At 46.8% G+C, this 23,458-nt stretch overlaps 2 protein-coding genes and 1 long non-coding RNA gene across 4 annotated transcripts; 2 read left to right on the top strand and 1 right to left on the bottom strand.

The window, feature by feature from the left end:
• Positions 1 to 1,071: 1,071 nt before the first annotated feature.
• LOC130372530 (uncharacterized) lies at positions 1,072 to 7,479 on the top strand. 2 transcript variants are annotated; one of them, XR_008893354.1, is made up of 8 exons: positions 1,072 to 1,170; positions 1,566 to 5,372; positions 5,705 to 5,777; positions 5,953 to 6,033; positions 6,130 to 6,208; positions 6,282 to 6,393; positions 6,632 to 6,714; positions 6,929 to 7,479. It is a non-coding gene; the product is annotated as an uncharacterized LOC130372530 (long non-coding RNA). The 2 variants fall into 2 exon arrangements; XR_008893355.1 differs by lacking the exon at positions 1,072 to 1,170 and having other exon boundaries at positions 4,957 to 5,372; positions 5,705 to 5,798.
• A 1,003-nt stretch (positions 7,480 to 8,482) lies between these two features.
• On the top strand, positions 8,483 to 10,737 carry si:dkeyp-38g8.5 (uncharacterized protein LOC568385 homolog). Its single transcript, XM_056579037.1, has 4 exons — positions 8,483 to 8,744; positions 9,033 to 9,126; positions 9,353 to 9,440; positions 9,943 to 10,737. The coding sequence occupies exons 1-4, from the start codon at positions 8,681 to 8,683 to the stop codon at positions 10,735 to 10,737; spliced, it is 1,041 nt and encodes a 346-aa protein (XP_056435012.1). The 5' UTR covers positions 8,483 to 8,680.
• Positions 10,738 to 12,201: 1,464 nt separating this feature from the next.
• Positions 12,202 to 22,706, bottom strand: epyc (epiphycan). Its single transcript, XM_056579056.1, has 9 exons — positions 22,419 to 22,706; positions 17,634 to 17,808; positions 16,573 to 17,229; positions 15,996 to 16,181; positions 15,417 to 15,566; positions 14,941 to 15,099; positions 14,333 to 14,535; positions 13,959 to 14,054; positions 12,202 to 12,414 (listed from the first exon to the last, which is right to left on the bottom strand). The coding sequence occupies exons 1-9, from the start codon at positions 22,605 to 22,607 to the stop codon at positions 12,244 to 12,246; spliced, it is 1,986 nt and encodes a 661-aa protein (XP_056435031.1). The 5' UTR covers positions 22,608 to 22,706; the 3' UTR covers positions 12,202 to 12,243.
• Positions 22,707 to 23,458: the final 752 nt, after the last annotated feature.

Below are 23,458 nucleotides of genomic sequence, written 5' to 3'. Positions count from 1 at the left end.
CTATGTGTGACTTCATTGGATGCACGGAGAGGAGAGGGAGTGAATGGGAGTTGGTGTTCAGGCCAGGGGAGGATGTGGGGGTCTTCAGCAGCGTTCCTGGATCTCTGAGGAGGCTACGGCCCTCCACTCCTGCACTCCCTCCACCCTGCTGGTCTCCTGAGCCTGAAGGAGGGAGAGAAGGAACTGATCGCTGACATAACTGGACATTGCAGTATAGAACCTGCTTTGTAAAAAATATGTGTGTGTGTGTGGGGGGGGATCTATATAGTTTGTATCTATATTAAGTTAATCTTTGGTATGTATCTATTTTGTGTGTTTATCTTTATGGTGTGTATCGATATGGGGTGTATCTTTGGTGTGTGTGTATCTATATCGTGTATACTTATGGTGTGTACGTATATATATGGTTTGTATCTATCGTGTGTGTGTGCATATGGTTTGCATCTATATGTTGTGTGTATCAATATTGTGTGTGAATCTATATGTGGGTATCTGTGGTGTGTGCGTGCATATGGTGTGAATCTATATGGTGTATCGGTGTGTCTGTATGGTGTTTGTCTGTATGGTGTGTGTTTGTATGGTGTGTGTGTGTGTGTGTGTGTGTGTGTGTGTGTGTGTGTGTGTGTGTGTGTGTGTGTGTGTGTGTGTGTGTGTGTGTGTGTGTGTGTGTGTGTGTGTGTGTGTGTGTGTGTGTGTGTGTGTTTTAACGTGTGTGGTGGTGGGCGATGACTCCAGTTTAACCAGTGAATGAGTCTCTCTGGTCCCTTTGATGAAAGCTTCCTTCTCACTCCTCAAACGGCCGTTCAGGATGCTGCCAAGTTACGGTTGCAATGGAGACGGTATCTCGCAGAGCGCTCAGAGAGCAGATGTTCTCGTGGGGTAACATCGCCCTCTGCTGTCCACATCCGCTCACTACACACACAGGGACGCAAGATCACAAGTGAACCTGCGTTGAGTTTTACTAATAATTAGCTCCCCTGCCGCAGCTCGCCTGCCAAGTGGTTTTTCTTAATCAGTTAATTGGTTGCATCTGTTGCGTTTCACTTAAAAGGACGTGTGTGTACTGTTCTATTTCATTCCTAGGTCTGTTGTGACTTATTTGACATCTCTTCCTGTTTCACAGGTTAAAGATTTTTTGAAGTAAAGAAGCGCATCTCATCTGAACCTGATGTGAGTAGTATTGTGTTGCAAAGCACAACGTGACTTGTATGTTGAATATAATTCACTGATAATGTGTGAAGGAAATCGGGGATTGTGGTGGTTTAACTATCATTTGAAATTTAAATAATGATTATATCTGAAAGTAACATTTTAGAGACTATACATTCAAACTTGTCAAAGTAAGAGGTAAATCACTCTTGACCAATGACGAATATTTAGTATAACTTATATTAAAAAGCTGGATTAGTTAATTATCTTGATCGTTATTTATAAGTTGGATGATCCCAAAAGCCCTGACTTTGTATTGTCATTCATTTATCTGATTCAATGGAGATGGTAGATGTCGAACTGTGGGACAGTGCCCAAGTTTGGGGACCATGAGTAAACTGTTCCTTCCTTCAAAGGTCTATCATGGATTTTTAACTGCAGTTCTGTGAGTATCCCAACTTAACCATGAAGATGAACTGCAAACTGTAAGTCATTCATTTCTAATTACTGTTGGGCACATTGATGTATTTTGGCTTCTTGGTGAGTTAACCCGTTACCTGAAGGTTGATCTGAGTAGTAAGGATGTTTTATTGGTTCATGGGTTACTTAGGTGTTTGGTTTATGTTGGTTTTAATGATTTGTTAAAATGGTTACAGGCTCCAAGGTATTGTTGTAAGCTGAAGTAATGGGTTGGGTTCTGATATCTTCAGTCTTTTTTCCAGCTACTCTCCTGAGCTCTGCCTCTTCATCACATGAGCGTTGCTTTACTAATGAGGTTGTGGTCTGAGTGTACAGAGGTGCATACTGGGATACAGAGCTGTCTGAAGTCTACAGGTCTGTAGACACGCCCCCTCAGGGGAAACCGAGTGTTTGAGAAACCGTCGTGACGTCAGTTACATGGACTAGAATGTTCTTTAAGATGGAGACAGGGAATCAGAAGGAGAAATGCCAGGGGGAGATGAGGGGGCTCTTCATCTCAACCACTAAAACACAACTTCAGTCTGACACAGAGAACCATGGAACACATTCAACAATCCCCTCCAGGCATCGTGACTCCTCCAGGAACAGTTTAATTTCCAAGAAGGTCTTATTTGGGGCCATCCCCAGATGGATCCTGCTCCTCAAGAGCCACCCCCCCTCCACTGGGTGGTCTTCTGAACAGATCACCTCCTTCCTGTCCTCAGGCTCACTAAAGCTGCACCGTTTGCATCTGTGAAGGCCCCTCAATCAGGAAACCACTGGACTACAAAGACATGACTTCAGAGACGTTGAATCAACCTGGGACACATGTTGGAGACGCCAAGCATAATCCATCACCAATGTGGGACGCCACTGAAGAATGTTGTACATAATCCACGTCTCTGGAGACATTGGTTGTTCTGTTCTGGGTGCCCTGGCAGGAGAGCTGGGGGTGGATGATGGAATGTTATTGGGCATGAGGTTTTTACCCTGCATGATTGTTTGGCCTTTTATGGCTCAGTGGTGTGTGTTCCATTGGTTTGACATGAGATGGATGATTTTTTAAACATCGCTAGTGTTCTACTGTGTGTGTGTGTGTGTGTGTGTGTGTGTGTGTGTCTCCCCCATCACACCTGGCATGGGGTTCTACGTGCGTGTCCTGGGTTCTGTGTGTCCGGCTTGCTTTGACAGTGATAATGTTCATACGGGGTCTGTGTGATTGGCTTGGGATATTGGAATGGTCAAATAAATCATACCTGATGGTCGGCCGGCCACACGTTTACTTAAGGGTCTCCAGAGCGACGCTCCGGAGCGATATCAACACACTGGGCAGGAAGGAGAGTATCCAACTCAAGTGTAAAAGGATGCAAGCGGTGTGTTCAGATCAGTGACTTCAAACTAGGACTACACCAATCAGGATCAATGGAGGATGGACACCTAAAGGCATTCCACAAGGACTCTGAAGTTGGAAAGGGACCTCAATGGCTGTTCAAGATGACCTGTAATGAGACGGCTCTTCCTACCTGGCTGGATTGATGGAGAGCCCTGTGGATCTTGTCTTGCTCTCAGTTGCACGTCTGCTCAGGCTGAACTGTATTTGTTTCGGACAGGACTAGCTGAACGATTGTTTCCCTCAAATCAGAACCAATCTGGGAACTCAACAACTAGTGCGCTCTTCGAGCTGAAGTTGTGCTCTTCAGCTGAGGAGGTAAGGAAACCTTCACTGGGGCTTCAAGGTGTAAAGAGGAGAATGTTTCAAAGTGTTCCATGGTACTCTGATGAGGACCGTTGTGTTCCACTGGCTGAGAGGAAGAACCCTCACATCTTCCTCTTGGCCTTTCTCCTCTGAGAATCCTGGCGCCATCTTGAAGGATATTCCAGCTCATGCAACTGATGTCACGACAGATTCTCAAACACTTGGTTTCTCCTGAGGGGCGTGTCTATGGAACTGAAGACTTGAGACGGCACTGTATCCCAGCATGCATCTCTGCTCACTCAGACCACACCCCCATGAGTAGGATGCAACATTCTAGTGATGGAGATGTAGAGTTTTATAAGTAATGAGGGAGCAGACAAAGGTGATTAGAGGCATGTCAAGTCTGTAAATCTTTAAATCATGAAGATGGTTGGATAGTTCAGGAATTGGGCTTCTATTTATTATGAGCAGTCCTTTCGCTCAGATGGCCACCTCTCACTGGACCTGTACATGTGTTGGCTGGCATGATTTGCTGTTGGTGATGAGGCGGTCAAGGTGACGTTGCAGGGCTATGGTTGGCTCTCTGTGAGCTCAACGTTTAGATTTGCTCTGTATGGTTTGTACCCTGAATAATCTAGATAATTGTAAAATGTAGACAAGGTTTTGTATTGAATGATTCCATTGTTCTTAGGCAAGGATTTGAGGTTTAAAGTTGTTGTGGGACGTACATGGTAGTTAGCTTTGTACAGTTTTGAGTGATATAACATGTACACACTGGGTGCATAATAATGTAATGTTACACTGAATAGTAGTACCAACAGCAACAAACAGATCTCCTCAAGGTAAGTCTGTTGGCTGTGTTTTAATGAAGACCATCGCTGGACTTCAGGATCTTCCTCCGTTCAGCTCAAGGTGAGGCGCTGGTTCTGTTTTTTCTTTGGTTGGTTCCGGCAGGAATGTTCGGATTCCTGTCGGACGGTTTGTGCTTCCCGCCGGGAAGTTTCTGAGTGCGGTCACTTGATTTAGTCCCAATGGTTAGCATCGAACGTTGTAGTCTTGACAATCATTAGAAACCACCTGGCAGTTAGTTGGACGGGAGTCCCCTGAGGGAATCTGGCGGAACGTTCTGGATTTTATTTGCGTAACCTCGAGCCGTTGCCAACGGAAAAAAAAATTCAGTCGGTTTCCATTGGGAATTGTTGCGCCTTATCTTAAACAACTTAACTTTGGTATTAAATACATACTGACACGTACATTGTACAATATGTTTTATTTTCGTTGGTTGCGCCGTAATTTCAACCACGTTGACGGGACTCTCGCTGCGTACGAAACTGCCTTCTACTTGCGGGCCCATTTTTTACATCAGTGAAGGCTGAAAATCATTTGAAGGCGGAAGATTATTTGACATTTCTTCAACGGAACCCAGCACCTGAATATGGCTGAGTAAATTTGATTTCATATCGATACTGCTTAGTGTTCTTTGTTACTTCAGCTTTTGTACGTTCTAAATATCATTGTCATTAATTGCAACAGAAGTTAAACCCTACCCAATGGAATGACGCTAAACAACGACTTTGGTGCAGAGTTACCAACTGGTTAGGGTTATCAAAGGGTTATCAAAGCTAAAATTATGGCCGTGCTTTCCCCAGTAGAAGATACTCTAGAATTGTACAAGGTTAAAAAGGTAACATGTAGTTTGTCCCAAGGTGTCTGCCTCCTCTCCCGGAGCCAGACCTCCGCCTCCTCACCCAGAGCCAGACCTCCACCTCTTCACCCGGAGCCAGACCTTCACCCGGAGCCAGACCTTCACCCGGAGCCAGACCTCCACCTCCTCACCCGGAGCCGGACCTCCACCTCCTCGCCCGGAGCCGGACCTCAACCTCTTCACCCGGAGCCAGACCTTCACCCGGAGCCAGACCTTCACCCGGAGCCAGACCTCCACCTCCTCACCCGGAGCCGGACCTCCACCTCCTCGCCCGGAGCCGGACCTCCACCTCCTCGCCCGGAGCCGGAGCCAGACCTCCACCTCCTGTCAGAAGTCCTCCAGACTGCAGCACTGGACCAGAGGGTAACCATCATCAAGCTCTGCTGAAACACTAAAATCCACCGTAGTTTAGGTCTGGTTTTGATCATCTTATGACTTTAAGTCTGTGTCAAGCTGTGATTAGAGTTAATTCATACAGGGGTTATGTAGGAGTCATATGAGCCATTATTGTTACTAGTGCTGCTACGACCGTAGTGGATGAATTGCTGAACGCGTCAATCTGCAGACGTTGTTTAATTTAAGTGTTTAAATATGTTTAAATTTGTTTTATAAGTATTTTACTAGTGAACCTCAGATGCAGGAGGTGGTGTGTGTGTGTGTGATTTACTGCTGAGACCAACTGTGTTTGTAACCAGACCAAGAATCCATGTCTGGAAGAGCCGTGCTGAAGGCCCTGCCTGGTGGAGGAGCTGGTGGAGGCCCTGCCAGGTGAAGGACGTCTGTCGTGGGGTAGATGGAGCTTGACTTTGAAGTGATCATCACACTCACTGCCACTTCTCGTAGAATACTGCTACCACAAACTACCGGTGTTTGTACCATATATACCAGACGACTACATCTGTTTTACCACATGTTGAAGCAGGACTTCCGCTATTTGTTCCAGACCAGGACTCTGTCTGAGCAGAGCTGCTGGAGGAGCTGAGACGCTGGAGGACGACTAGGAATCGACCAACAAGGATTCCTCGTAAGTTTGTATTTACTTCCATGGTTGACTTAAAGGGCAAAATACAGCTGTTTCTTTGACATGCGTTAACCAACTACCGCTCTGTTTTCTTACTAGAACGTGTGTCTGAACCGGAGGCGAGCTGGTAGGGGAGCCGTGAATCTGGAGGATGACCATCACTCTACCAACAAGGATTGTAAGTTTGTATTAACCAAACAAACTGGAAATAAAGGGCTTAAAAATAAGACAAACTATATGTTTGTTACCAGACGTTGGGGCCAGACTCGTGCTGTTTGTTCCAGACCAGGACTCTGGCTGAGGAGAGCTGATGGAGGAGCCAAGACTCTGGAGGACGACATCACTCCACCGACCAGGATCCTCGTAAGTTTGCATAAAATAAACAAAGTGGACTTGTTGTAACGTAGGATTAGTTTGTCCAGTACAAGTTACGGCATACTACTGTGGTTGTTTACCAGACAATCCTCAGCTGCTACTTTGTTACGCGCCATTAGAGCCCAACTACTCCTGTGTTTGTGACCTTACATTAGAGATTAGAGACAAACTACTACTGTGTTTGTTACCTGATATTGGAGACAAATTACATTTGTAACCATACCAGGAATCTGGAGGACTGATGGAGAAGCCGTACATCTGGAAGGCAAATCCTGAGGACAACCAGGACTCTACCATAAAGGATTCCTCGTAAGTTTGCATTATCTGGACATAGTGGATTAGGTAGGGGGTTGGGTGTTCAACTCTCAAACCAATGGTGCCGGGTTCAAGTCCTCAGAATACAGTGATGTGTCCTTGAGCAAGGCGCCCTAAAGCCTGCCTGCTCCTTAATGACTTATCTTTGGATCAGATAATGTTGCATCTTTTGAATATTGAACCTAATCAATGTCCTTGTTTGGTCCAGGCAGACACACCTGAGCTGAACCTCAACTGTTTGGTCGGGGGCAGACACACCTGAGCTGAACCTGACATCCTGCTGGTCCCGTCTCCTCAGTTCATCTGCGCCTCGTCCTCCAGAAGACCTGCTGAGCTCAGCAGTCTGAGGCTGATGGATCAATGACCTCCAGTGGGAGTGATCTTCTTGACCCCACATGTAACCGTGTGCTTCCACACGCCTTTCCTTCACGTCTGTCACTAACCTCACTACTTCACTACTCTCTACTGCTTCCTCTTTTCTTCCTTCTCTGTGGTTCGAACCTTTACACTGAAGGCGCGCCTTCCTTCCCTCAGAGGGTTCAGCGTTAGGGTTGAGAGTCAGGGTTTAGAGTCAGGGACAGAGCTGGTCAGGGAGGACTGCTTTTACACAAACCTCTGCACTTGCTTTCGGAATGGTGATGACATTTTGAAAAGATTCTTTTGGGTAAATGATTCCTATTCCATTTACAAAATTGTATTCAACTTCTGTCAAGTGCTTTCGTTTGCATATTAAAATCACACATTGACTTCTATATATTTGGTGCGGTTCATTTATTTGTCCTTCAACTTGGTTAATGTCAAGCTAAACTCCTGCAATACATTTAATATACATGATTGTTATTCAGCAATGTTCACATCTTCCATTTTGTAAAAATATGAAACCTACATATTACTACTAAATTTAAGCCTATTCATGCATTTAATAATGTACATACTGCCCCGCAGGCCATTCTCTGCTACTACAACACGTTCAATCCACCAACCCGTCTCACATCAATGTACTATAGCTACGTTCGTTCAAACGGAAAATGTTGTTTGGTGTGAGACTGTTGTCCAGCAGAGGGAGCTGTCATACACCTTAATTATACAGGAAGGTCTGTATTTACATTTTAATATGTTCATGGGCTGGTCTAGTTTGTCTGCAAATAACTCTGCCTCCAGCAACAGGACAGCAACCGAATATAATTTTTTGGTTAAATAAAAGTACAAATATTTATAATTTATAACTAGCCTATAGGCTAGTCCTTCTGGCAAGAGAATAAACAGTTTACAAACATAACCTTTTACCACCTCAAGTGAATCAATTAACCTTTTCTATCCCAAGTCAGATCCGTGCGTGTGTATGTAAGGTCTTTATCACTTGTATTCATTTTACTCTGAAATAACTTGATTTTGGGGATAAGCAGCAAAGCAGTCAGGTAGCTATTTTAAGCATAATAAACTGCGTATTTTGTTTATTTAGGTGAAGCATTCTGAAAAAATGTGCATATAATTATACAAATAATTTTAGCATTTTCATTTTCCGTCTGGGCTAAGCCCCGTATGTTTATGAAACCTAAACACCACTGATTTTATGTAGATGGGTATTATAATACAATCTGAGTGATACCATTTGGCTGCTGGCACCCCAGCGCTCTCTAATGGTACTGCTCAAACTATATACGGAGATATATTGATGTAGCTTAAACTAGTTTCCATTAAAGAATTAAGATATTATTCCATATATTTCTACTATTATATTGACGAACATAAAAGTACTTTTTGTTTGTCGTTGACATCTTCCCCCTCCCGTCCAGTAGGGGGTAGTGTTACAACATGGATACCTTCCTAAAGTCGGGCAAGAGTGAAGTGGTGGAGAACGTGAGGGAAGAACGAGGGAGTAAGCGCCAAGCAGCTTCTTTCTTCCCTTCGAATGAAGACAACTTGTTTTTTAGAGAATTTTTAACAAAATCAATGAAATATGGATCTGGACTGTTTAGAAACAACGTGCAATAGCGCAGTCAGCTCGGACACGTCTTACAGATGTAAGTAGCAGACTCACATTTGGCCAAAGATACACACTTGAAAAATAGGGAACCTATCAAGTGTTCTAGTCCTCATTGCTAGTCCCCTATTCTACTAGTCCCGCCTAGTCCTCATCGCGAAGCCTCCTTGCCGACTTGAAACCCGTCATTATTTTAATGTTACTCAACTAGTTGATTTGCTGTTTGCATTGCTGTTTCACGCTTGATCCTGTCGGTTATGTATTTATCACATTCTGCCCATTTTAAAGTGATTTGTATAAAAACATGACTCGTTTTCTCTCATTCTAGTGACTCCTTCAGAAATCGAGACGATGGTCAAGCTGAGGATGACGAACAGGGCTTACTTCTCTGGAAAGAAAAACGAATGCATGAAAGGATGGAGGTGAGTTCAACAAGTTAAGAATAACATTCATGGTAAAAACAACAACAATCCTCCAATGAACTAAGTAATGTAATACAAATATTTGTCAACATTGATGAACCTCACTGTGATTTAGTGTGTCTCCCTGAATGAATACTGATGGAGATGCCTACAGTTGTACAACATCGTCCATCTCTCCTCCTTTACTAACACATCAACATGTCTCTGTTGTCTCTTGTCGTTGCAGGGCCATCCTAAAGCACATGGGCTTGCATACCAAACTTAACTACTATCAGGCTGCCAAGAAATGGGACAACATGAGGATGAGATACAAGGTTTGAATTTAGTTTCTGAAAATATATGATCCATTGAACAGCAATATAGTGTCACAGTTTTCACTTTATCTGTGTTCTTCATTGACAACCATAAAACACGGACTCAAGTCAAATCTGTTTTATTTGTAAAGCTGTTAATCATAGTTGCTCTCTTAAGGGCTACATGTGTATGACAACCCTTAACCCCTAGCCTCCCAAATGACAAGGAAAAACATGATTATCAAGAAAGAAACCTTGAGAAGGAACGCAGAGGGGGGAATCCCTCCTTCAGGGGAGGGCTGGGAGTGCAATGGGGGCCATAATTCACATACATAATGATATCATATCAAGCAAACATTTTAAGTCAAATTTTAATTTTCTCTCTCTCTCTGTCTCTCTCTGTGTCTCTCTCTGTGTGTCTCTCTCTCTCTCTCTCTCTCTCTCTCTCTCTCTCTCTCTCTCTCGCTCTCTCTCTCTCTCTCTCTCTCTCTTCCCCCCCCCCCCCCCCCCCCCCCTCCTCCAGGAGCTCAAGTACCCTCCCGAGGGGGCGGTGCTCCCTCCCGCCTGGTGGGGCTTCAAGCTGATGGACAACGCCATGCACGGCCTGCTGGACAGCAGCGCGCCCATCATCGCCCTCCCCCCCAGCGACGAAGATGCCGACTTCCTCCCGTACAAGAGGAGGCGGGAGCACCCCCGAGCACCGCCGCGGCCGCCCCCGCTGGGCGGAGCGTACGCCTCGGAGATCGAGGTCTCCCTCCTGGACAGCGGCGAGGAGCAGCAGGAGGACGAGGAGGTGGAGCTCCGGCGCGCCTCGTGGGGCATGGAGAGCGAGCGCCTGGCGCTGGAGAGCGAGCGCGTCTCCCTGGAGGGCGAGCGAGCGCTGATGGAGCGCGAGCGGCAGCTGGTCGCCATGGAGACCCTGGGGCTGCAGCGGGAGAGGGCGGGGCTGGAGCGGGAGGAGGCGGGTCTCGGGCGGCAGCGCGCCGCCCTGGAGCGGGAGAGGACGGCCGTCGAGAGGGAGAAGGCGCTGCTGGCGCGGGAGAGGGCCGTGCTGGAGAGGGAACGCACCGAGCTGAGCCGCGATAGGCTGGCCATGGAGAGGGGGCGGGGCCGGCCGGCCAGGGACGGCGGGGTGAACGGCGGGGTGAACGGCGGGATGGACGGCGACGTTCACGGGAACAGTCACGGCGGCTGGGTCGAGGCGGACGGGGGGGTGGGGGAGGAGGGCGGGGACAACGGCGGAGGTCTGGACGCGGGAACGTTACAGCGGCGGGAGCGCTTCCTGGACCTGTTTGAGAAGCTGGTGGAAAACTTTTGAAAGCAAACCCGGAGGGATTCCGCGGGACACAGAAGACTGGTTTGGTTTGGGGATATTCTAGCAGCGCGTCTACAAGACCGTTTTTTTGGATTTGTGAAGTTAGTGCAACGCTGTTTCCCTGGGGTTTTGAGGTCACATTAAACCACTTTATTAAAACGTGGGTATCACCCTTGAATGGGTTCAACATATCATTTTCTGCATAGAGACCGGTGGGCGGGGGGGGGGGGGGGGGGGGGGGGGGGGGGTGTTGTGTAAGAAGTCAGAAGAGAAAGTCATGACCACTTTGCTAGGTTGATCCAAGGCTGTTTTCACCGTATTATCTTTACTTCACCTTGTTTCGGACCCCTGTATGATGTCAATGAAAACGTTGAGCCACCCCACAACATTTGGAGAGGTCATAATCAAACAACTTTATTCAAATGTGGTTATTCCATACAGAGAGCATACAATAGCAAGCTGATACGGTCTGTGCATCACCCCCCCACATCCTACTATCCCCGACCTCAATCCAACAATAGACTCTACAAAGTGACGTCACATTTATAGGCTTTTGTATTGCATGCTCAAATCATCACCATTTGTGATATTGCAGTTCATGTAAAAAAAAAAAAAGAAGCTTTTTCTGAATATATATATTTTTATATTACAGTACAGACTTTACAACAGGTGATGGTGTTTAAATGCTTATTTTATTGCACTAGATACTCAATTTCGTTGAGCTCCAGCCTCAAAACGTCTATCGTAGCATAATGGACATGTTTTAAAGTGTTCGATTTCTCATTAATATTAATAATATAACTTCTTTACAAAACAAACATATTTAAACAATTTCCGGTTTTCCTTTTCTGTTTCTGTGAACCGGTGTTGAAAGGATGCAGAAACATACCGGCTGTCCGACGCGGTCATTCATTAAAACAGGTTTCTCTGAATGTCAGCTAGTGTACTTATCAACTTTACCAAGTTGTGGAACAGTTTAGCTTCTGAAAACAGCTAGTGTGTGTGTTTGTGATGTGTGTCTGTGGGTGTGGGTTCACGATTGAATGTGCCGTACAGGTTTTGACGAGCTGAGGTGTATTTCCTATACACACACTACCACTGTGTTCTTAACCACCAGAGTGTGAGAACCATGACCACCGTACCCTGTGGGCACGTTGGCGATAGTTAACGTCTTATTGTGTGTCGTGTTTGAAACATACAAGTTGTACATAAGTCGGGACGTTAGTGTTTCATGAAACGGCTGCACGTGATGTTGCCGATCTGTTGGGGGTAATGGCATTATTTTGTGTGTTTGGGTGTGTGTGTCTGTGTGATTCATTGGGTTCAGAGATGTGTGTGTGTTTGTGTGTGTGTGTCTATGCATGTGTTCCCATGTTTCCATGGGAGATGTTGTGCAAGAGGGTGTGTGTGTGTGTGTGTGTGTGTGTGTGTGTGTGTGTGTGTGTGTGTGTGTGTGTGTGTGTGTGTGTGTGTGTGTGTGTGTGTGTGTGTGTGTGTGTGTGTGTGTGTTCAGACGAGGGCCCCGATGGGGATGCGGGGCAGGCAGACGTAGGCCTGCGGGGTCCGGCTGAGGTTGACGGGGTTACCGTCCAGGCGGATGTCCTCCAGGGCGTTCCTGATGTAGTTGAAGTCTTGCAGATTGCAGAAGGTGTCCTCGTGCATCGACTGGATGTTATTCCGCTGAGGGGCCGAGGGAGAAAGCACAGGATGTTGTTGAAGATATATGTGTGCGTTTTTATCCTTTATTTTTGAGTGGGATAGAGAGGAAGGTATGGGAGGTAGAGGGGAAGACATGCAGCAAATGACCACGTGTAGGGTTCAAACCCGGGTCGCTGCGTTCAGGACGGAGCATATATGGTACGCACTCTACCTGGTGAGCCACCGGGGGGCGCCTGTGTGTGTGTGTGTGTGTGTGTGTGTGTGTGTGTGTGTGTGTGTGTGTGTGTGTGGGTGTGTGTGTGTGTGTGTGGTGTGTGTGTGTGGTGTGTGTGTGTGTGTGTGTGTGTGTGTGTGTGTGTGTGTGTGAATGCAACTTCCTATGGTTGTTTGTGTGAAACAGGTCGCAATGTGAGATTAATTGGATGTAATCGATGAGTTGATTGCCAGAGATTTCAATTAGGGCCCGACCGATATTGATTTTTGAGTGCCGATGCCGATTATTTTCAGAGAAAAAATACGATTACGATTTAATCGGCCGATTAAAAAAAAAAAAAAAACTAAAAAAAAAAAAAAAAAAAAAGCTTATAAAAACGTAGTTTTTGATACCTTAAATATACTTTAAACACTTTGGACGATATGTGAATTGAATGCAGAACCTTTGAGTGTTTTAGAATACATTTACCGTCAAAAATGAGTATGTAATGTAATGTAAAATGTAAAATAAATAACTAACTCCCAATGTGCTGCGCTCGTGACTACACACGTGCGTGCTGAGCAGTATGGTCTCACCGTTAGAGTCTACAGTATAACAAATTAACATGGCCTGGGACCTAAAGAAAAACAGGCACAACATGCTCAAACAACGCGTCTTGTGTACATTGGTGAGGTGAGCGCGCAGCTGCCTGAGCGAGCGTGCTTTCATGTTGTACGGTAAAATTCAATCTCCTCTTTTTTACTCCAGCCAAAGTTGTTAGTTAGCTAGGCGAGTAGGAGCGCAATCTGCAGGATACTAAGCGCAATAACATTAAAAAAATAATAATCTGTTGTAATCGGCGTCTTTTTGGCCGATGCCGATTATTTTCAAAAAGGCTATAATCGGCCGATTAAATCGGCAGGCAGATAAATCGGTCGGGCCCTAATTTCAATATCTTCACAGGTACTTTACCAAATACATATATATTGATTTTCACTATTATACATCGGTCTGACTGGTTCAAATTGGATTTTACGCACGTTCACATCTACAGTTAAGATTAAACAGGTTATTCATTTCATGAATGGTTATGATTAGGCATGAAACCTAAAGTGTACATTAGGCTAATTTGAAACACAATTATTGCAAGGTTATAAGAACCATTTTATTATATTAGTCTTACAATTATGTAAAACATCTTTCTTGGAAGATGCGTACGTCTGGTCTTCCACATGAGATGTGTAGCCACCACCTTTCTTGAAGCTCGTTTTGCAATGATAGCTTTTACATCAACTGCCACACATCAACCTTTACATTCGGGCCCAGTTCCTTCTTGTCACGAGCCATTATTCAATCTAACAATAGGGAGTACCTGGAGATGCAGGGATCGCAGGCTGTCTGGTAGAGGCACAGGGATGTAATCAAGGTGGTTGTCTGTCAGGTACAAGTACAGAAGTCCAGCCATATCCTGAAAACAAACAAGGCAAATATATGGAACATGATCATTAGAGATCAGAGGGCTGCATGCCATTTTTTAGCATTTTAAAGAGTGAAGAAAAGAGCAGAACAGCAATATTTAGAAAATAAGCAACTCAAAATACATCCCCTCCCTCTCTACGCACTCCCTTCCGGATTGGTCCACCATTGAGCAGTGTTGCATCACGCACCTGTTATTGGCTGGAAAGATGGAGTCCTTGAACCAATTAGGGACGAGATGCCCTGATGGGACTAAACAGTGGGCCGTACCTTGAACGCCTCCTTGTGGATGCCCCTGGTGTCGACCTCGTTGTGGCTGGCGTCGATGAGCGTCATGGTGACCGGCAGGGCGGGCAGCTGCGAGACGTGGTTCTCCCTGATCACCAGCTCCTCCAACGCTGGCAGCGTTGAGAAGGCGCCCTCGTCGACGGACGAAATGTCGTTGGCCGTGACGTCGATCCTCTTCAGCTTGCCTGATGGGAGCGGGAGTTCAGACAGGTTGCCGACGCGATACGAGACACTGTCCACAGTTAATGATCTCGATACTGATTCATTTGGTCACCAAGCGGTGTGTCTAATTGCATGCACAAATCTTGCCATGATCTATTTCTATGCACATGTGTAAAGAAGTATATCAAATAATGTCATGTCAATATACATATTGACATGTTAATATACATGTCATTATGAGCTCATAGGGCTTAAGTTATCTTGCTCAATGATGCGTACAGGTGAGCTGCAGACATTGAGGTTCGAACCCGAAACCGCCCAACCCATAGACTGTCCTGCTAAACCGAACAATCCCATGCACCTACACATGTCATCCCGACACTTTGGTTACCTAGCAACATGTCAAAACACAAACATTCCAAACGTACTCATGAAGGCAAAGTCGGACTTGTGGATCTTTGTGAGTCTGTTGTAGCGAGCGTAGAAGTGAGTTGTCTCTTTGGGGAGGGGCGGTATGCTGTCCAGCTTCATGTCATCGCAGTAGACCGAAGTACCGAGGCATGTACACAGTAGACATGTGGGCATACCTGGGGCACATTCACGACATGATTAGTTACAGTACTGGGGGAGCATTAGACAATGAAATGTAAGGGGCCTTATTCACTCAGCAGCTGCCTTCAGTTCCCCCCAACCCAGCCAGCATTCAGAACAAGGATTTAAGACACAAACTCTTTCAAATGGATCTTCTTCATCAAAATTAACCACACATTGATTCCTGGAAATGTACCCTTCAGTGTCACAATTGGAGGCTACAGTTTAAATCTAATGCCTCATTAGATTCAGAGCTGTAATCTTGATGTGGATTGAGCAGATGCGTCATGTCAACGTTGTTTCCATTACTGACCTCGCCAGTCAACTTCTGGCTCTTCAGTCTCAACGGGTGCTACCGTAGTTACGGGAGCTACCGTGGTTTCGGGGTCTGGCATGGCGGAGCCATCCGTACTACCAGTACCTTCCTGAGGGGTATCTGGTTTAATTGGAAGCAGCTCCTCCTCTTGTTAGAGACAAGATTAGGTGTTACAGAGATAAGGTTAGACCGGCAACCAGGCGGCTGTTTGCCTCAGAGATGAGTAGCACACATATGTAGCATTAGTGGTATGAGAACCCCATTCAGGCAATGGATGGATGTCAACTGCGAAAAAGGGGTGTTGACGTGTTATTCAAATGAATTATGAAATGTTATGTTATGATTATGCATTATAGACAATGACAATTATGAAATGTTATGATTACGCATTAAGACGCTTTTGAAGGCGGGTCAATTTAAGTAGTGCAATCGTCGCAAAACAAATATTTAACTGGTTGAAATGGTCAGTGTACGGGTAACGGTTTCAGTCTCGATCGTAATCGGTTTATTTTAATTCGGGCCTTCCGTACTCTACTTCCTGTTTACCTCGGCACAGGTTTGTCCTACGGTACTGACCTTCATCAATGTCCGGGATCAGTGTGACCCCGGGTTCGTCCCCAGAGCCAGAGGCCCCAGAGGTTCCAGACTCGCCAACGTCTCCAGAGCCACCAGAGGCGACCCCGGAAGACCCTGACCACTCCCCAGAAGAACCCGAGGCCTCCTGGGGTGTAGTTGTGTCGGGGGTGAGGGGCAGCTCTTCCCCTTGTTAGAGCCAAGGGGGTGGGATTAGGAGACATGTTAGGGTGAGTGGGTGGAGGAATCACACCACGGTGGAGTAATGGCTGACAGAAAACACAGGGGGATTAGTGATGGTGAGGAACAGATGAGTGACATTAGGATAGCCAGAATGATAACAGGTCAACCACATTTAACCACGTTTAGCAGGGAAGTAGTTAAATGGAACTTTATAAAGAAAACATGACAAGTGAATAAGTCAATCAGGTTAATTATTGAATGAGATTAATGAAATTAAACAGGATGTTAAGAGAGGCCTAAAACTACACCCAACTGATTATCTTTCTTTTAGACTGGTGGTTGGCATTATTACCAACTACCAGTCTTCTGGTCTACTCATACAGGTTCAGGTACTAACCTCCAGATATCAAGGTAACGTCCACGTCCCCAGACTCGCCAGAGAGATCCCCAGAGGTCCCTGAACCAATGAGATCCCCGGAGCCCCCAGAGCCCAGGAGCAGATCCCCGGAGCCCCCAGAGCCCAGGAGAACGTCCCCTGAGCCCCCAGAGCCCAGGAGAACTTCCCCGGACCCCCCGGAGCCCAGAAGAACGTCCCCTGAGCCCCCAGAGCCCAGGAGAACGTCCCCTGACCCTCCAGAGCCCAAGAGGAGATCCACAAAGGAAACATCCCCTGATCCTCCAGAACCGAGGAGGTCTCCGGAGCTCCCGGAGGCCAGGGAGACGTCCCCTGATTCCCCAGAGCCCAGGAGGGCGTCCCCGGAGGTCTCTGCGACCCCGGACCCCCCGGAACCAAGCTGGTCCCCGGACGCTCCGGAACCACCGGACCCCGGGAAGCCCCCTGAGCCCGAGAGATCCCCCGATCCGGCGAGGGGGGCCCCAGAACCTCCGGAGCCAGAGGCGAGGTCTCCGGAGCCCGAGGAGCCCGCGGAGGAAGGAGCCCCCGAGTCCCCAGACCCTGAGGCCCCAGGCGCGCCCGGGGTACCGGACCCCACCGAGCCCCCGAAGTCCCCGGAGACATGAAGGGTGTCAACGGGCGTCAGACGAAGCTCCTCCTCTTGTTAGAGACAAGATTAGGTGTTAATAAACAGACAGGTCAGAACACACACAGAGACACCGGTGACCGGTCGGTTCACAGGGATGATGACGGTGATGAGGTGGCTTATATTAGGTGACAACAAACAACACGAATGAACACATTTAACCAAATGGCGGCTAGTTAAATGGAACTCATGCACATGTAAACGGAGGTGAATGGTGGAGAGGGGTGGTGATTCCTTTCTCAGGGCAGGTTGTGCCTCGGGGCGTTGAGAGACTACCACGAGTGACTCTTGTTTTCGCCACGTTCGCCTTGCGTTGGAAACCACTTGCCCCCCGTTTTTTTTTGCCGATACAGGGCAAACTGAAAATCAGGGTACTTCTGGGGCGGTTGGGTCTAGAACGGCATGTACTCATTCTGACCTTTCTGTGTGTTGGGACCCATGAGCACTCCCGAGTCCCCAGAGCCCTGTTGCACATGCTTTGCTCTCAAGGGCATCTCCTCTTCATATTCCCGCTCCTCCTCCTCCTCTTCCTCCAAGGAGGCTCCGGGTGAGGGGTAGCTGTGGTCCGGTGGAGGCACGGTTCCGATCTCCATCTGAGGGGTGAGTAGAGCAGAGAAGCCGGCTGATTAATGTGGATGGTTTTGGACGGCCGTTTTGGTTAGTTGGAACACAATGATTAGCTTAAATTGGTTGACCAAAACGGATTGTTTTTCGAAATGTAGTTGTATTACGGTTGGTGGCACTAGGCTTTGGGATATCCCAGCATTGGAACAAAGGTCCTATCAAAGCTTGGTTGCTACAAGGTGTCTTTCCTTCATGGTTAGCGCGCCAGCGGGGTTAGCCACAGAGCCAGCCAACCTGTAAGAACTTCCAAAGGGAACGTTTAGCCCAAGGTTAACTGTAAAACCATCATCGTATCGATTGGATCCAAAGGGATTGTTGTTCTACACCTCAGGGACGGGGCCTCTCCTTGGGGGATTTTGAATGTTTTAGGATCCCAAAACGGTCTCTGTGTGGTTTATAGCAGAAGGTATCTTGCTGATTATACGCCAAACCGTTCAGGGCACAAGTCTGGGTAGACCTTTCTACTTTGATGTTAATGTTACTATCTAATCATAAGGTACAGCTGCTAACCAGAAACGAGTTGCCCTCCAGCGACCACTTCAATTAGTCAAGTTTAGATTTGTGTCAACTATTGTTAGACTTAATTTCTCCAGCTACCTTACTTTACCGGGAGGGGGCAGTAGAATGTCAATCTTTAAAATACGTGGCTCCCAAATGTTTGGAAAAAAAAGTCATAATTTTTTAAAGACTCACTATAAACAGTCCACATACATTGAGGATCGTCCATACATCACATGACTATTCAAAACACAGCAATTTATGACGGAAAATACCAATATTGGCGCCTATCGTATCTACGTATGGCTTAACGTGTGCTCTATCATTAAAAAACTGCCTCAATGGGCTCGACTATGGATGTTTTAGGTGTCGACATGCAAATAAGTTACGTTTTTTTCTCTTGAACACCGGGATGTGGCCATTATGCACATATATTCAATTAGTGCAGTTCTATCATGGTCCACCCGAGGGCAGTGAAACCCCACATACCAACACAGGCAATACCTGACACGCACATGCTGAATTGAAGCTCTCAAAATCGGGAATGGTCCTTGTGGAACCAAGACACTCATGGTAGCAAGACAGACTCCACATTTCAATGCTGCACTCTCAAACACAGTAGTAAGCTGTCCAGCAGCTCAGAGATAACCGACTACAAACAACCAAGGTAACAAATATGACCAACTACCTCAAGCATCCTGTTCTATACCAAAAACGACCACAAAAAACAAACAACTGAAAGCAGTTTAGTTTTATTCCATTGACACATCGTGTCAATGAACAGATATCTTAAACGAAAATCTTGGCAGAGACCATTTGAAATCTAACAAGGTGGGTCTTTGAAAACGAGTTGCGACCGAGGTTTCTGCCTGTCGCTCCCCTCTCCCCTCTCCCATCCCCTCCTCCCAAAGTAAACACCAAGGCCCAAGGGGGAAGGAGAGGCCAAAGGCTGGTTACCGAAAATACAGAAACAGTCTTCAGGGAAACAGCATGGCGGCTGCAGAGAATGCACAACATTTTGATTTTGAATGGGAAGCTTTAAGAGCGCTCGCTAGATGATCACACACACACACACACCACACACACACACACACACACACACACACACACACACACACACACACACACACACACACACACACACACACACACACACACACACACACACACACACACACAGCAGACAAACACACACTCACGCACACATATAAAAACACATTTGTGCGACATATATTTTGTTGCCCTTTCCCTATTTATACATTTCCCAACTATCAAAGTCCAACAGTTCATTGCCAGTTAAAACCTCATCTCTCATCGTGAAAAGGCCCAACGGCATTATGCATCTGTTCACACACTGTATCATTCACCCAGCAACCGGTTCTCCTGCAGGGTTGTGCCTCGGTTCTCTCTGCGCCACATGCAGATGTTCAGGAAGGAGACATCCATGTACAGCGTTCTGAAGGGACACATGTTGCCCTTCATCCCTGAGGGACACTGCATCTCTGCATCTCCACCTTAGAGCTCAGAGACGCTTCTAAGATGGCGGACACAAACTTACGTTTGTGGCTTGTAGAATGACTCTGGGTTTTAAGAAATAAATAGATAAATAAATAAGATTCGCTCACATGTATTCGCATTGTGGCCAAATGACCAATCTTTTCAGCGGCGGTTGCAATTTGATTGAAGGTTCATGTTTAAGGACAGGCTTCCTTAGACGTTGCACAGTAACGGGCGGACGGAGAGCGATACGATTATTGGCTGAAGGATGAAATGAGCTCTGGGTCTTTGTCTAAACACACACGCATGGGAGGGAGGGAGAGAAGGAGAGAGGGAGGGAAGGACAGAGAAAGGGAGGGAGGGGGAGAGGAGGAGAGAGGAGGAGAGAGGGAGGGGGAGAAAGAGAAAGGGAGAGTGGGTGAGAGGGAGGAAGGGACAGAGGGAGAGAGAAGGAGGGAGGGAAGGGAGGGAGGGAGGGAGGGATATGGGAGAGGGAGAGAGGGGGGAGAGAGAGTGTAGAAGATCTGTTGGAGGCGTGGAAGTGGAGGCTCAGCATTCCAGCCACCACAGCCATCTCATCATCTGCTCATTTCTACCCTGACTCTTGACATGCGTGTGGGTGTTTGTGTGTATGTGTGTGTGTGTGTGTGTGTGTGTGTGTATACATTCACATATGTTGACAGACTTATCAATCAGCACACTAATTAAGTCCCCAGCCCCTGCCCCTCCACCTCCGTCTCTTCTGCCCTCTGCCCCCTCTCAGGGTGGGGTCAAGGAGAAGGGATGACGATGCGTGCAGGACACACGCACGCACGCCGTCCATCACCACCTCTGTTATGACTGAAGCCTCCAGCCTCAGTGTACGGCGCGGCACGGGACGCACACACCGTATCCCGCGTCCGTCTCTCACAAAACACGAACATCTCCCGTGACATTTTGAATAAACTAAAGCCTTGCACAAATACCCACATCTCTTGGCAAATTCCTTTGAAACGAGTCGTTCCGGCACATCTTAAGACAAACTAAAAACGCCATGCGAACGCTTTCTTTGGATGGTGGTTGAGATGCTGGCCTCAACGTATGAACAGTTCAGTCACGATGTTCACACGAACCCGAGTGTCTGAGGGGGAACGGATCCATCAGACAGTCTGAGTTGGTCCTGCAGTAGGAGACGCTGCCCTGTATTTGGTTAGGCCGGGGCGCGGGTGTTTGGAAGGCTGCATGGAGCTTCGAGGGAACGGCTTGTTGGATGTCTCCTGAAACATCTGACCGCCACAATGTTGCCTGATTGCCATCTTGGACAACGTCTTGGCCCTAATACACCAATATCCATTCCAAACGCCACAGTGCATGCTTGCCACATCGTGGCCTGATTTAGGGCATGTGTATCTGGCATACTGCTCCTGGCAATAGGCTTCGGCCAGAATGCTTTTTTATCCTGCTTTTATTTTATTGCTATGCCTCGTCAGTTCTTTGGAGAGGACCCAGTCCAGTCCCTATAGGCTTCACCATGGCAGTGGGAGCTTGGGGGCTGGGACCACCGAACAATGCACTTGGTTATTTCCTTGGGCACGGGGAAGGTGGTGTGTTTTCGCCTTCCTAACCTAAATAGTAGTGATTTAACTCCTTTCAGATTTTGAATTTAGATTATATGCACACACACACACACACACACACACACACACACACACACACACACACACACACACACACACACGCACACGCGCACACAAATGCGTGTTCAACTCATGTTTGTGTTAAATTAGGTTGAATAAGCTTTGTCTTTATTTAAAAAATGGTAACTCTCCAACCTAAAGTTAACTTTTCCAGTAGGTCGGAGAGTTATATAGTAAATGTTTACTTCATATTTATATTCAGCATGAATATAAATATTCACACGGAGTTTCGTGCAGTTGGCAAAAGAAGAAACACAATTTCTCATTGGAGCAGACAAATGGATATTCCGCCCGGGTACCCGGGTTCCAGATTGGCACATCGGACGGCAGAAGCATACTCTGGCCGCCATGGTGGGCCGACTGAAGACCAGAAGCATGTGTCTACACTGGCACCGGCTGCCCAGCGCGCTAACTCACTGAACCTAAGAAGACACGTGGCCCACATCAACCCTGGGTTTCATAACGAAACAAATGTGTTTGCCCTTTTAGTGAAGAAACAGTATGAGTGGACGGTACTGGAAAGAAATGAATAAAAGCAATTCCAAAATTTGCAGAAAACCTAAATGGCACAGGATTGACTTAAGTTTAGCAGCACTGGCTTAGCAGACTACACCCAGGACCGGCAGAGCGTGGTGACATGTGGGAGCTCAAAACATTTAGGTATGAATCCCCACCCTGCTCAGTTAAGAGTCCTATCAGTACTCGTGCTGCTATTTCCTCAAATCAGGACAGGCCAATGGAAAGGAACATTTCTCCCAGTCATCCACAGAAAGAATTTGTTGCACAATTCCAATGCAACTGCTTCAACTCCATCTTGACGGTCAATGAAATCTTCTCGGCCGGTTCCCCTCATCTGATTGTCAACCTCCCCCCCCCCCCCCCCCCCCTTCTCCCACAATGCATCTTACCTCTGGGTTCTCCCCCAGGCCTTCCTCGTAGTCGTACATATCCTGGTTCTCCAGTTCCAGGTTCTCTATATCCACATCGTAGTTGGTGTCGTCGTACGTGTCCAGTTCCGCCTGGCGGGAGAATCTGGGGCTGGCCAAAGTCGCTTTGAGGGCGAGGAACGCCAACAGGAACCGCACAAGCTTCTCCATGGCCCACCTGGGAACGGACGGAAGGTATGGGCTGTGAATGGTCAACCATTTGGTGTGTTTGTGGTTTTCTTTTACCTATCTATTTTCTTTTATTATTTCTTTTTATTTCATGACGTTGTTTCAATGTGAAGCAATTTGTACGACGGAGTATTAGGGCCACACATGATGAAAAAAAATATTTTTGCCGTGACGAGATTAAAGTTGACACGTCGACTAGTAAATTAACATGTCTGTTCAGGTCCTCCTCCTGAACAGACGATTTTTTCCGCACAACCTTTTCAGCGTCCTACACTATCCACCACACTGTGGCTCTGCGCTAAAACTGCGAGGATCACTTTATTGTTAAACCCAATTCTGAAATACAATTTTACCAAATTATCCACACAAGCCATGGGATTCAGTGCAGGCCCTGTGGAGCGCTTGCTATCTCTCCCAACTAATTTCAATCCTCGACATTTCGAGTTTAATGTAGACTTTAAAGACGACAATAATATTTCAACTTTATTCTCGACATTTCGAGTTTAATCTCGGCATGTCGAGATTAGAGTCGACGTGTCGATTTTAATCTCGTCACGGCAAAAAAAAAAAAATCTTCATGTGTGGCCCTATACTCCGTCGCAAATTTGAGCCTGCCTTGTGCATGAAAAGTGATATATAAATAAAGTTGCATTGCCTTGCCTTAAGATTCAACACAAGACCATTCCACCTTCCATTTTTGAGAGCTCAAGTGGTCAACGTTACGAGTAGACGGCAGCCATTGGGGATCAATCCTAGAACCTTTGGCCGGGAGTCAAACAGCCTAACTGCTAGACTACCCGTCATCTACAACAGCAGTGCGTTCTCTACCAGTC

Source organism: Gadus chalcogrammus, chromosome 19 (assembly GCF_026213295.1).
Source record: "Gadus chalcogrammus isolate NIFS_2021 chromosome 19, NIFS_Gcha_1.0, whole genome shotgun sequence".
NCBI lineage: Eukaryota > Metazoa > Chordata > Actinopteri > Gadiformes > Gadidae > Gadus > Gadus chalcogrammus.
This window is presented reverse-complemented; position numbering and strand designations above follow the sequence as displayed.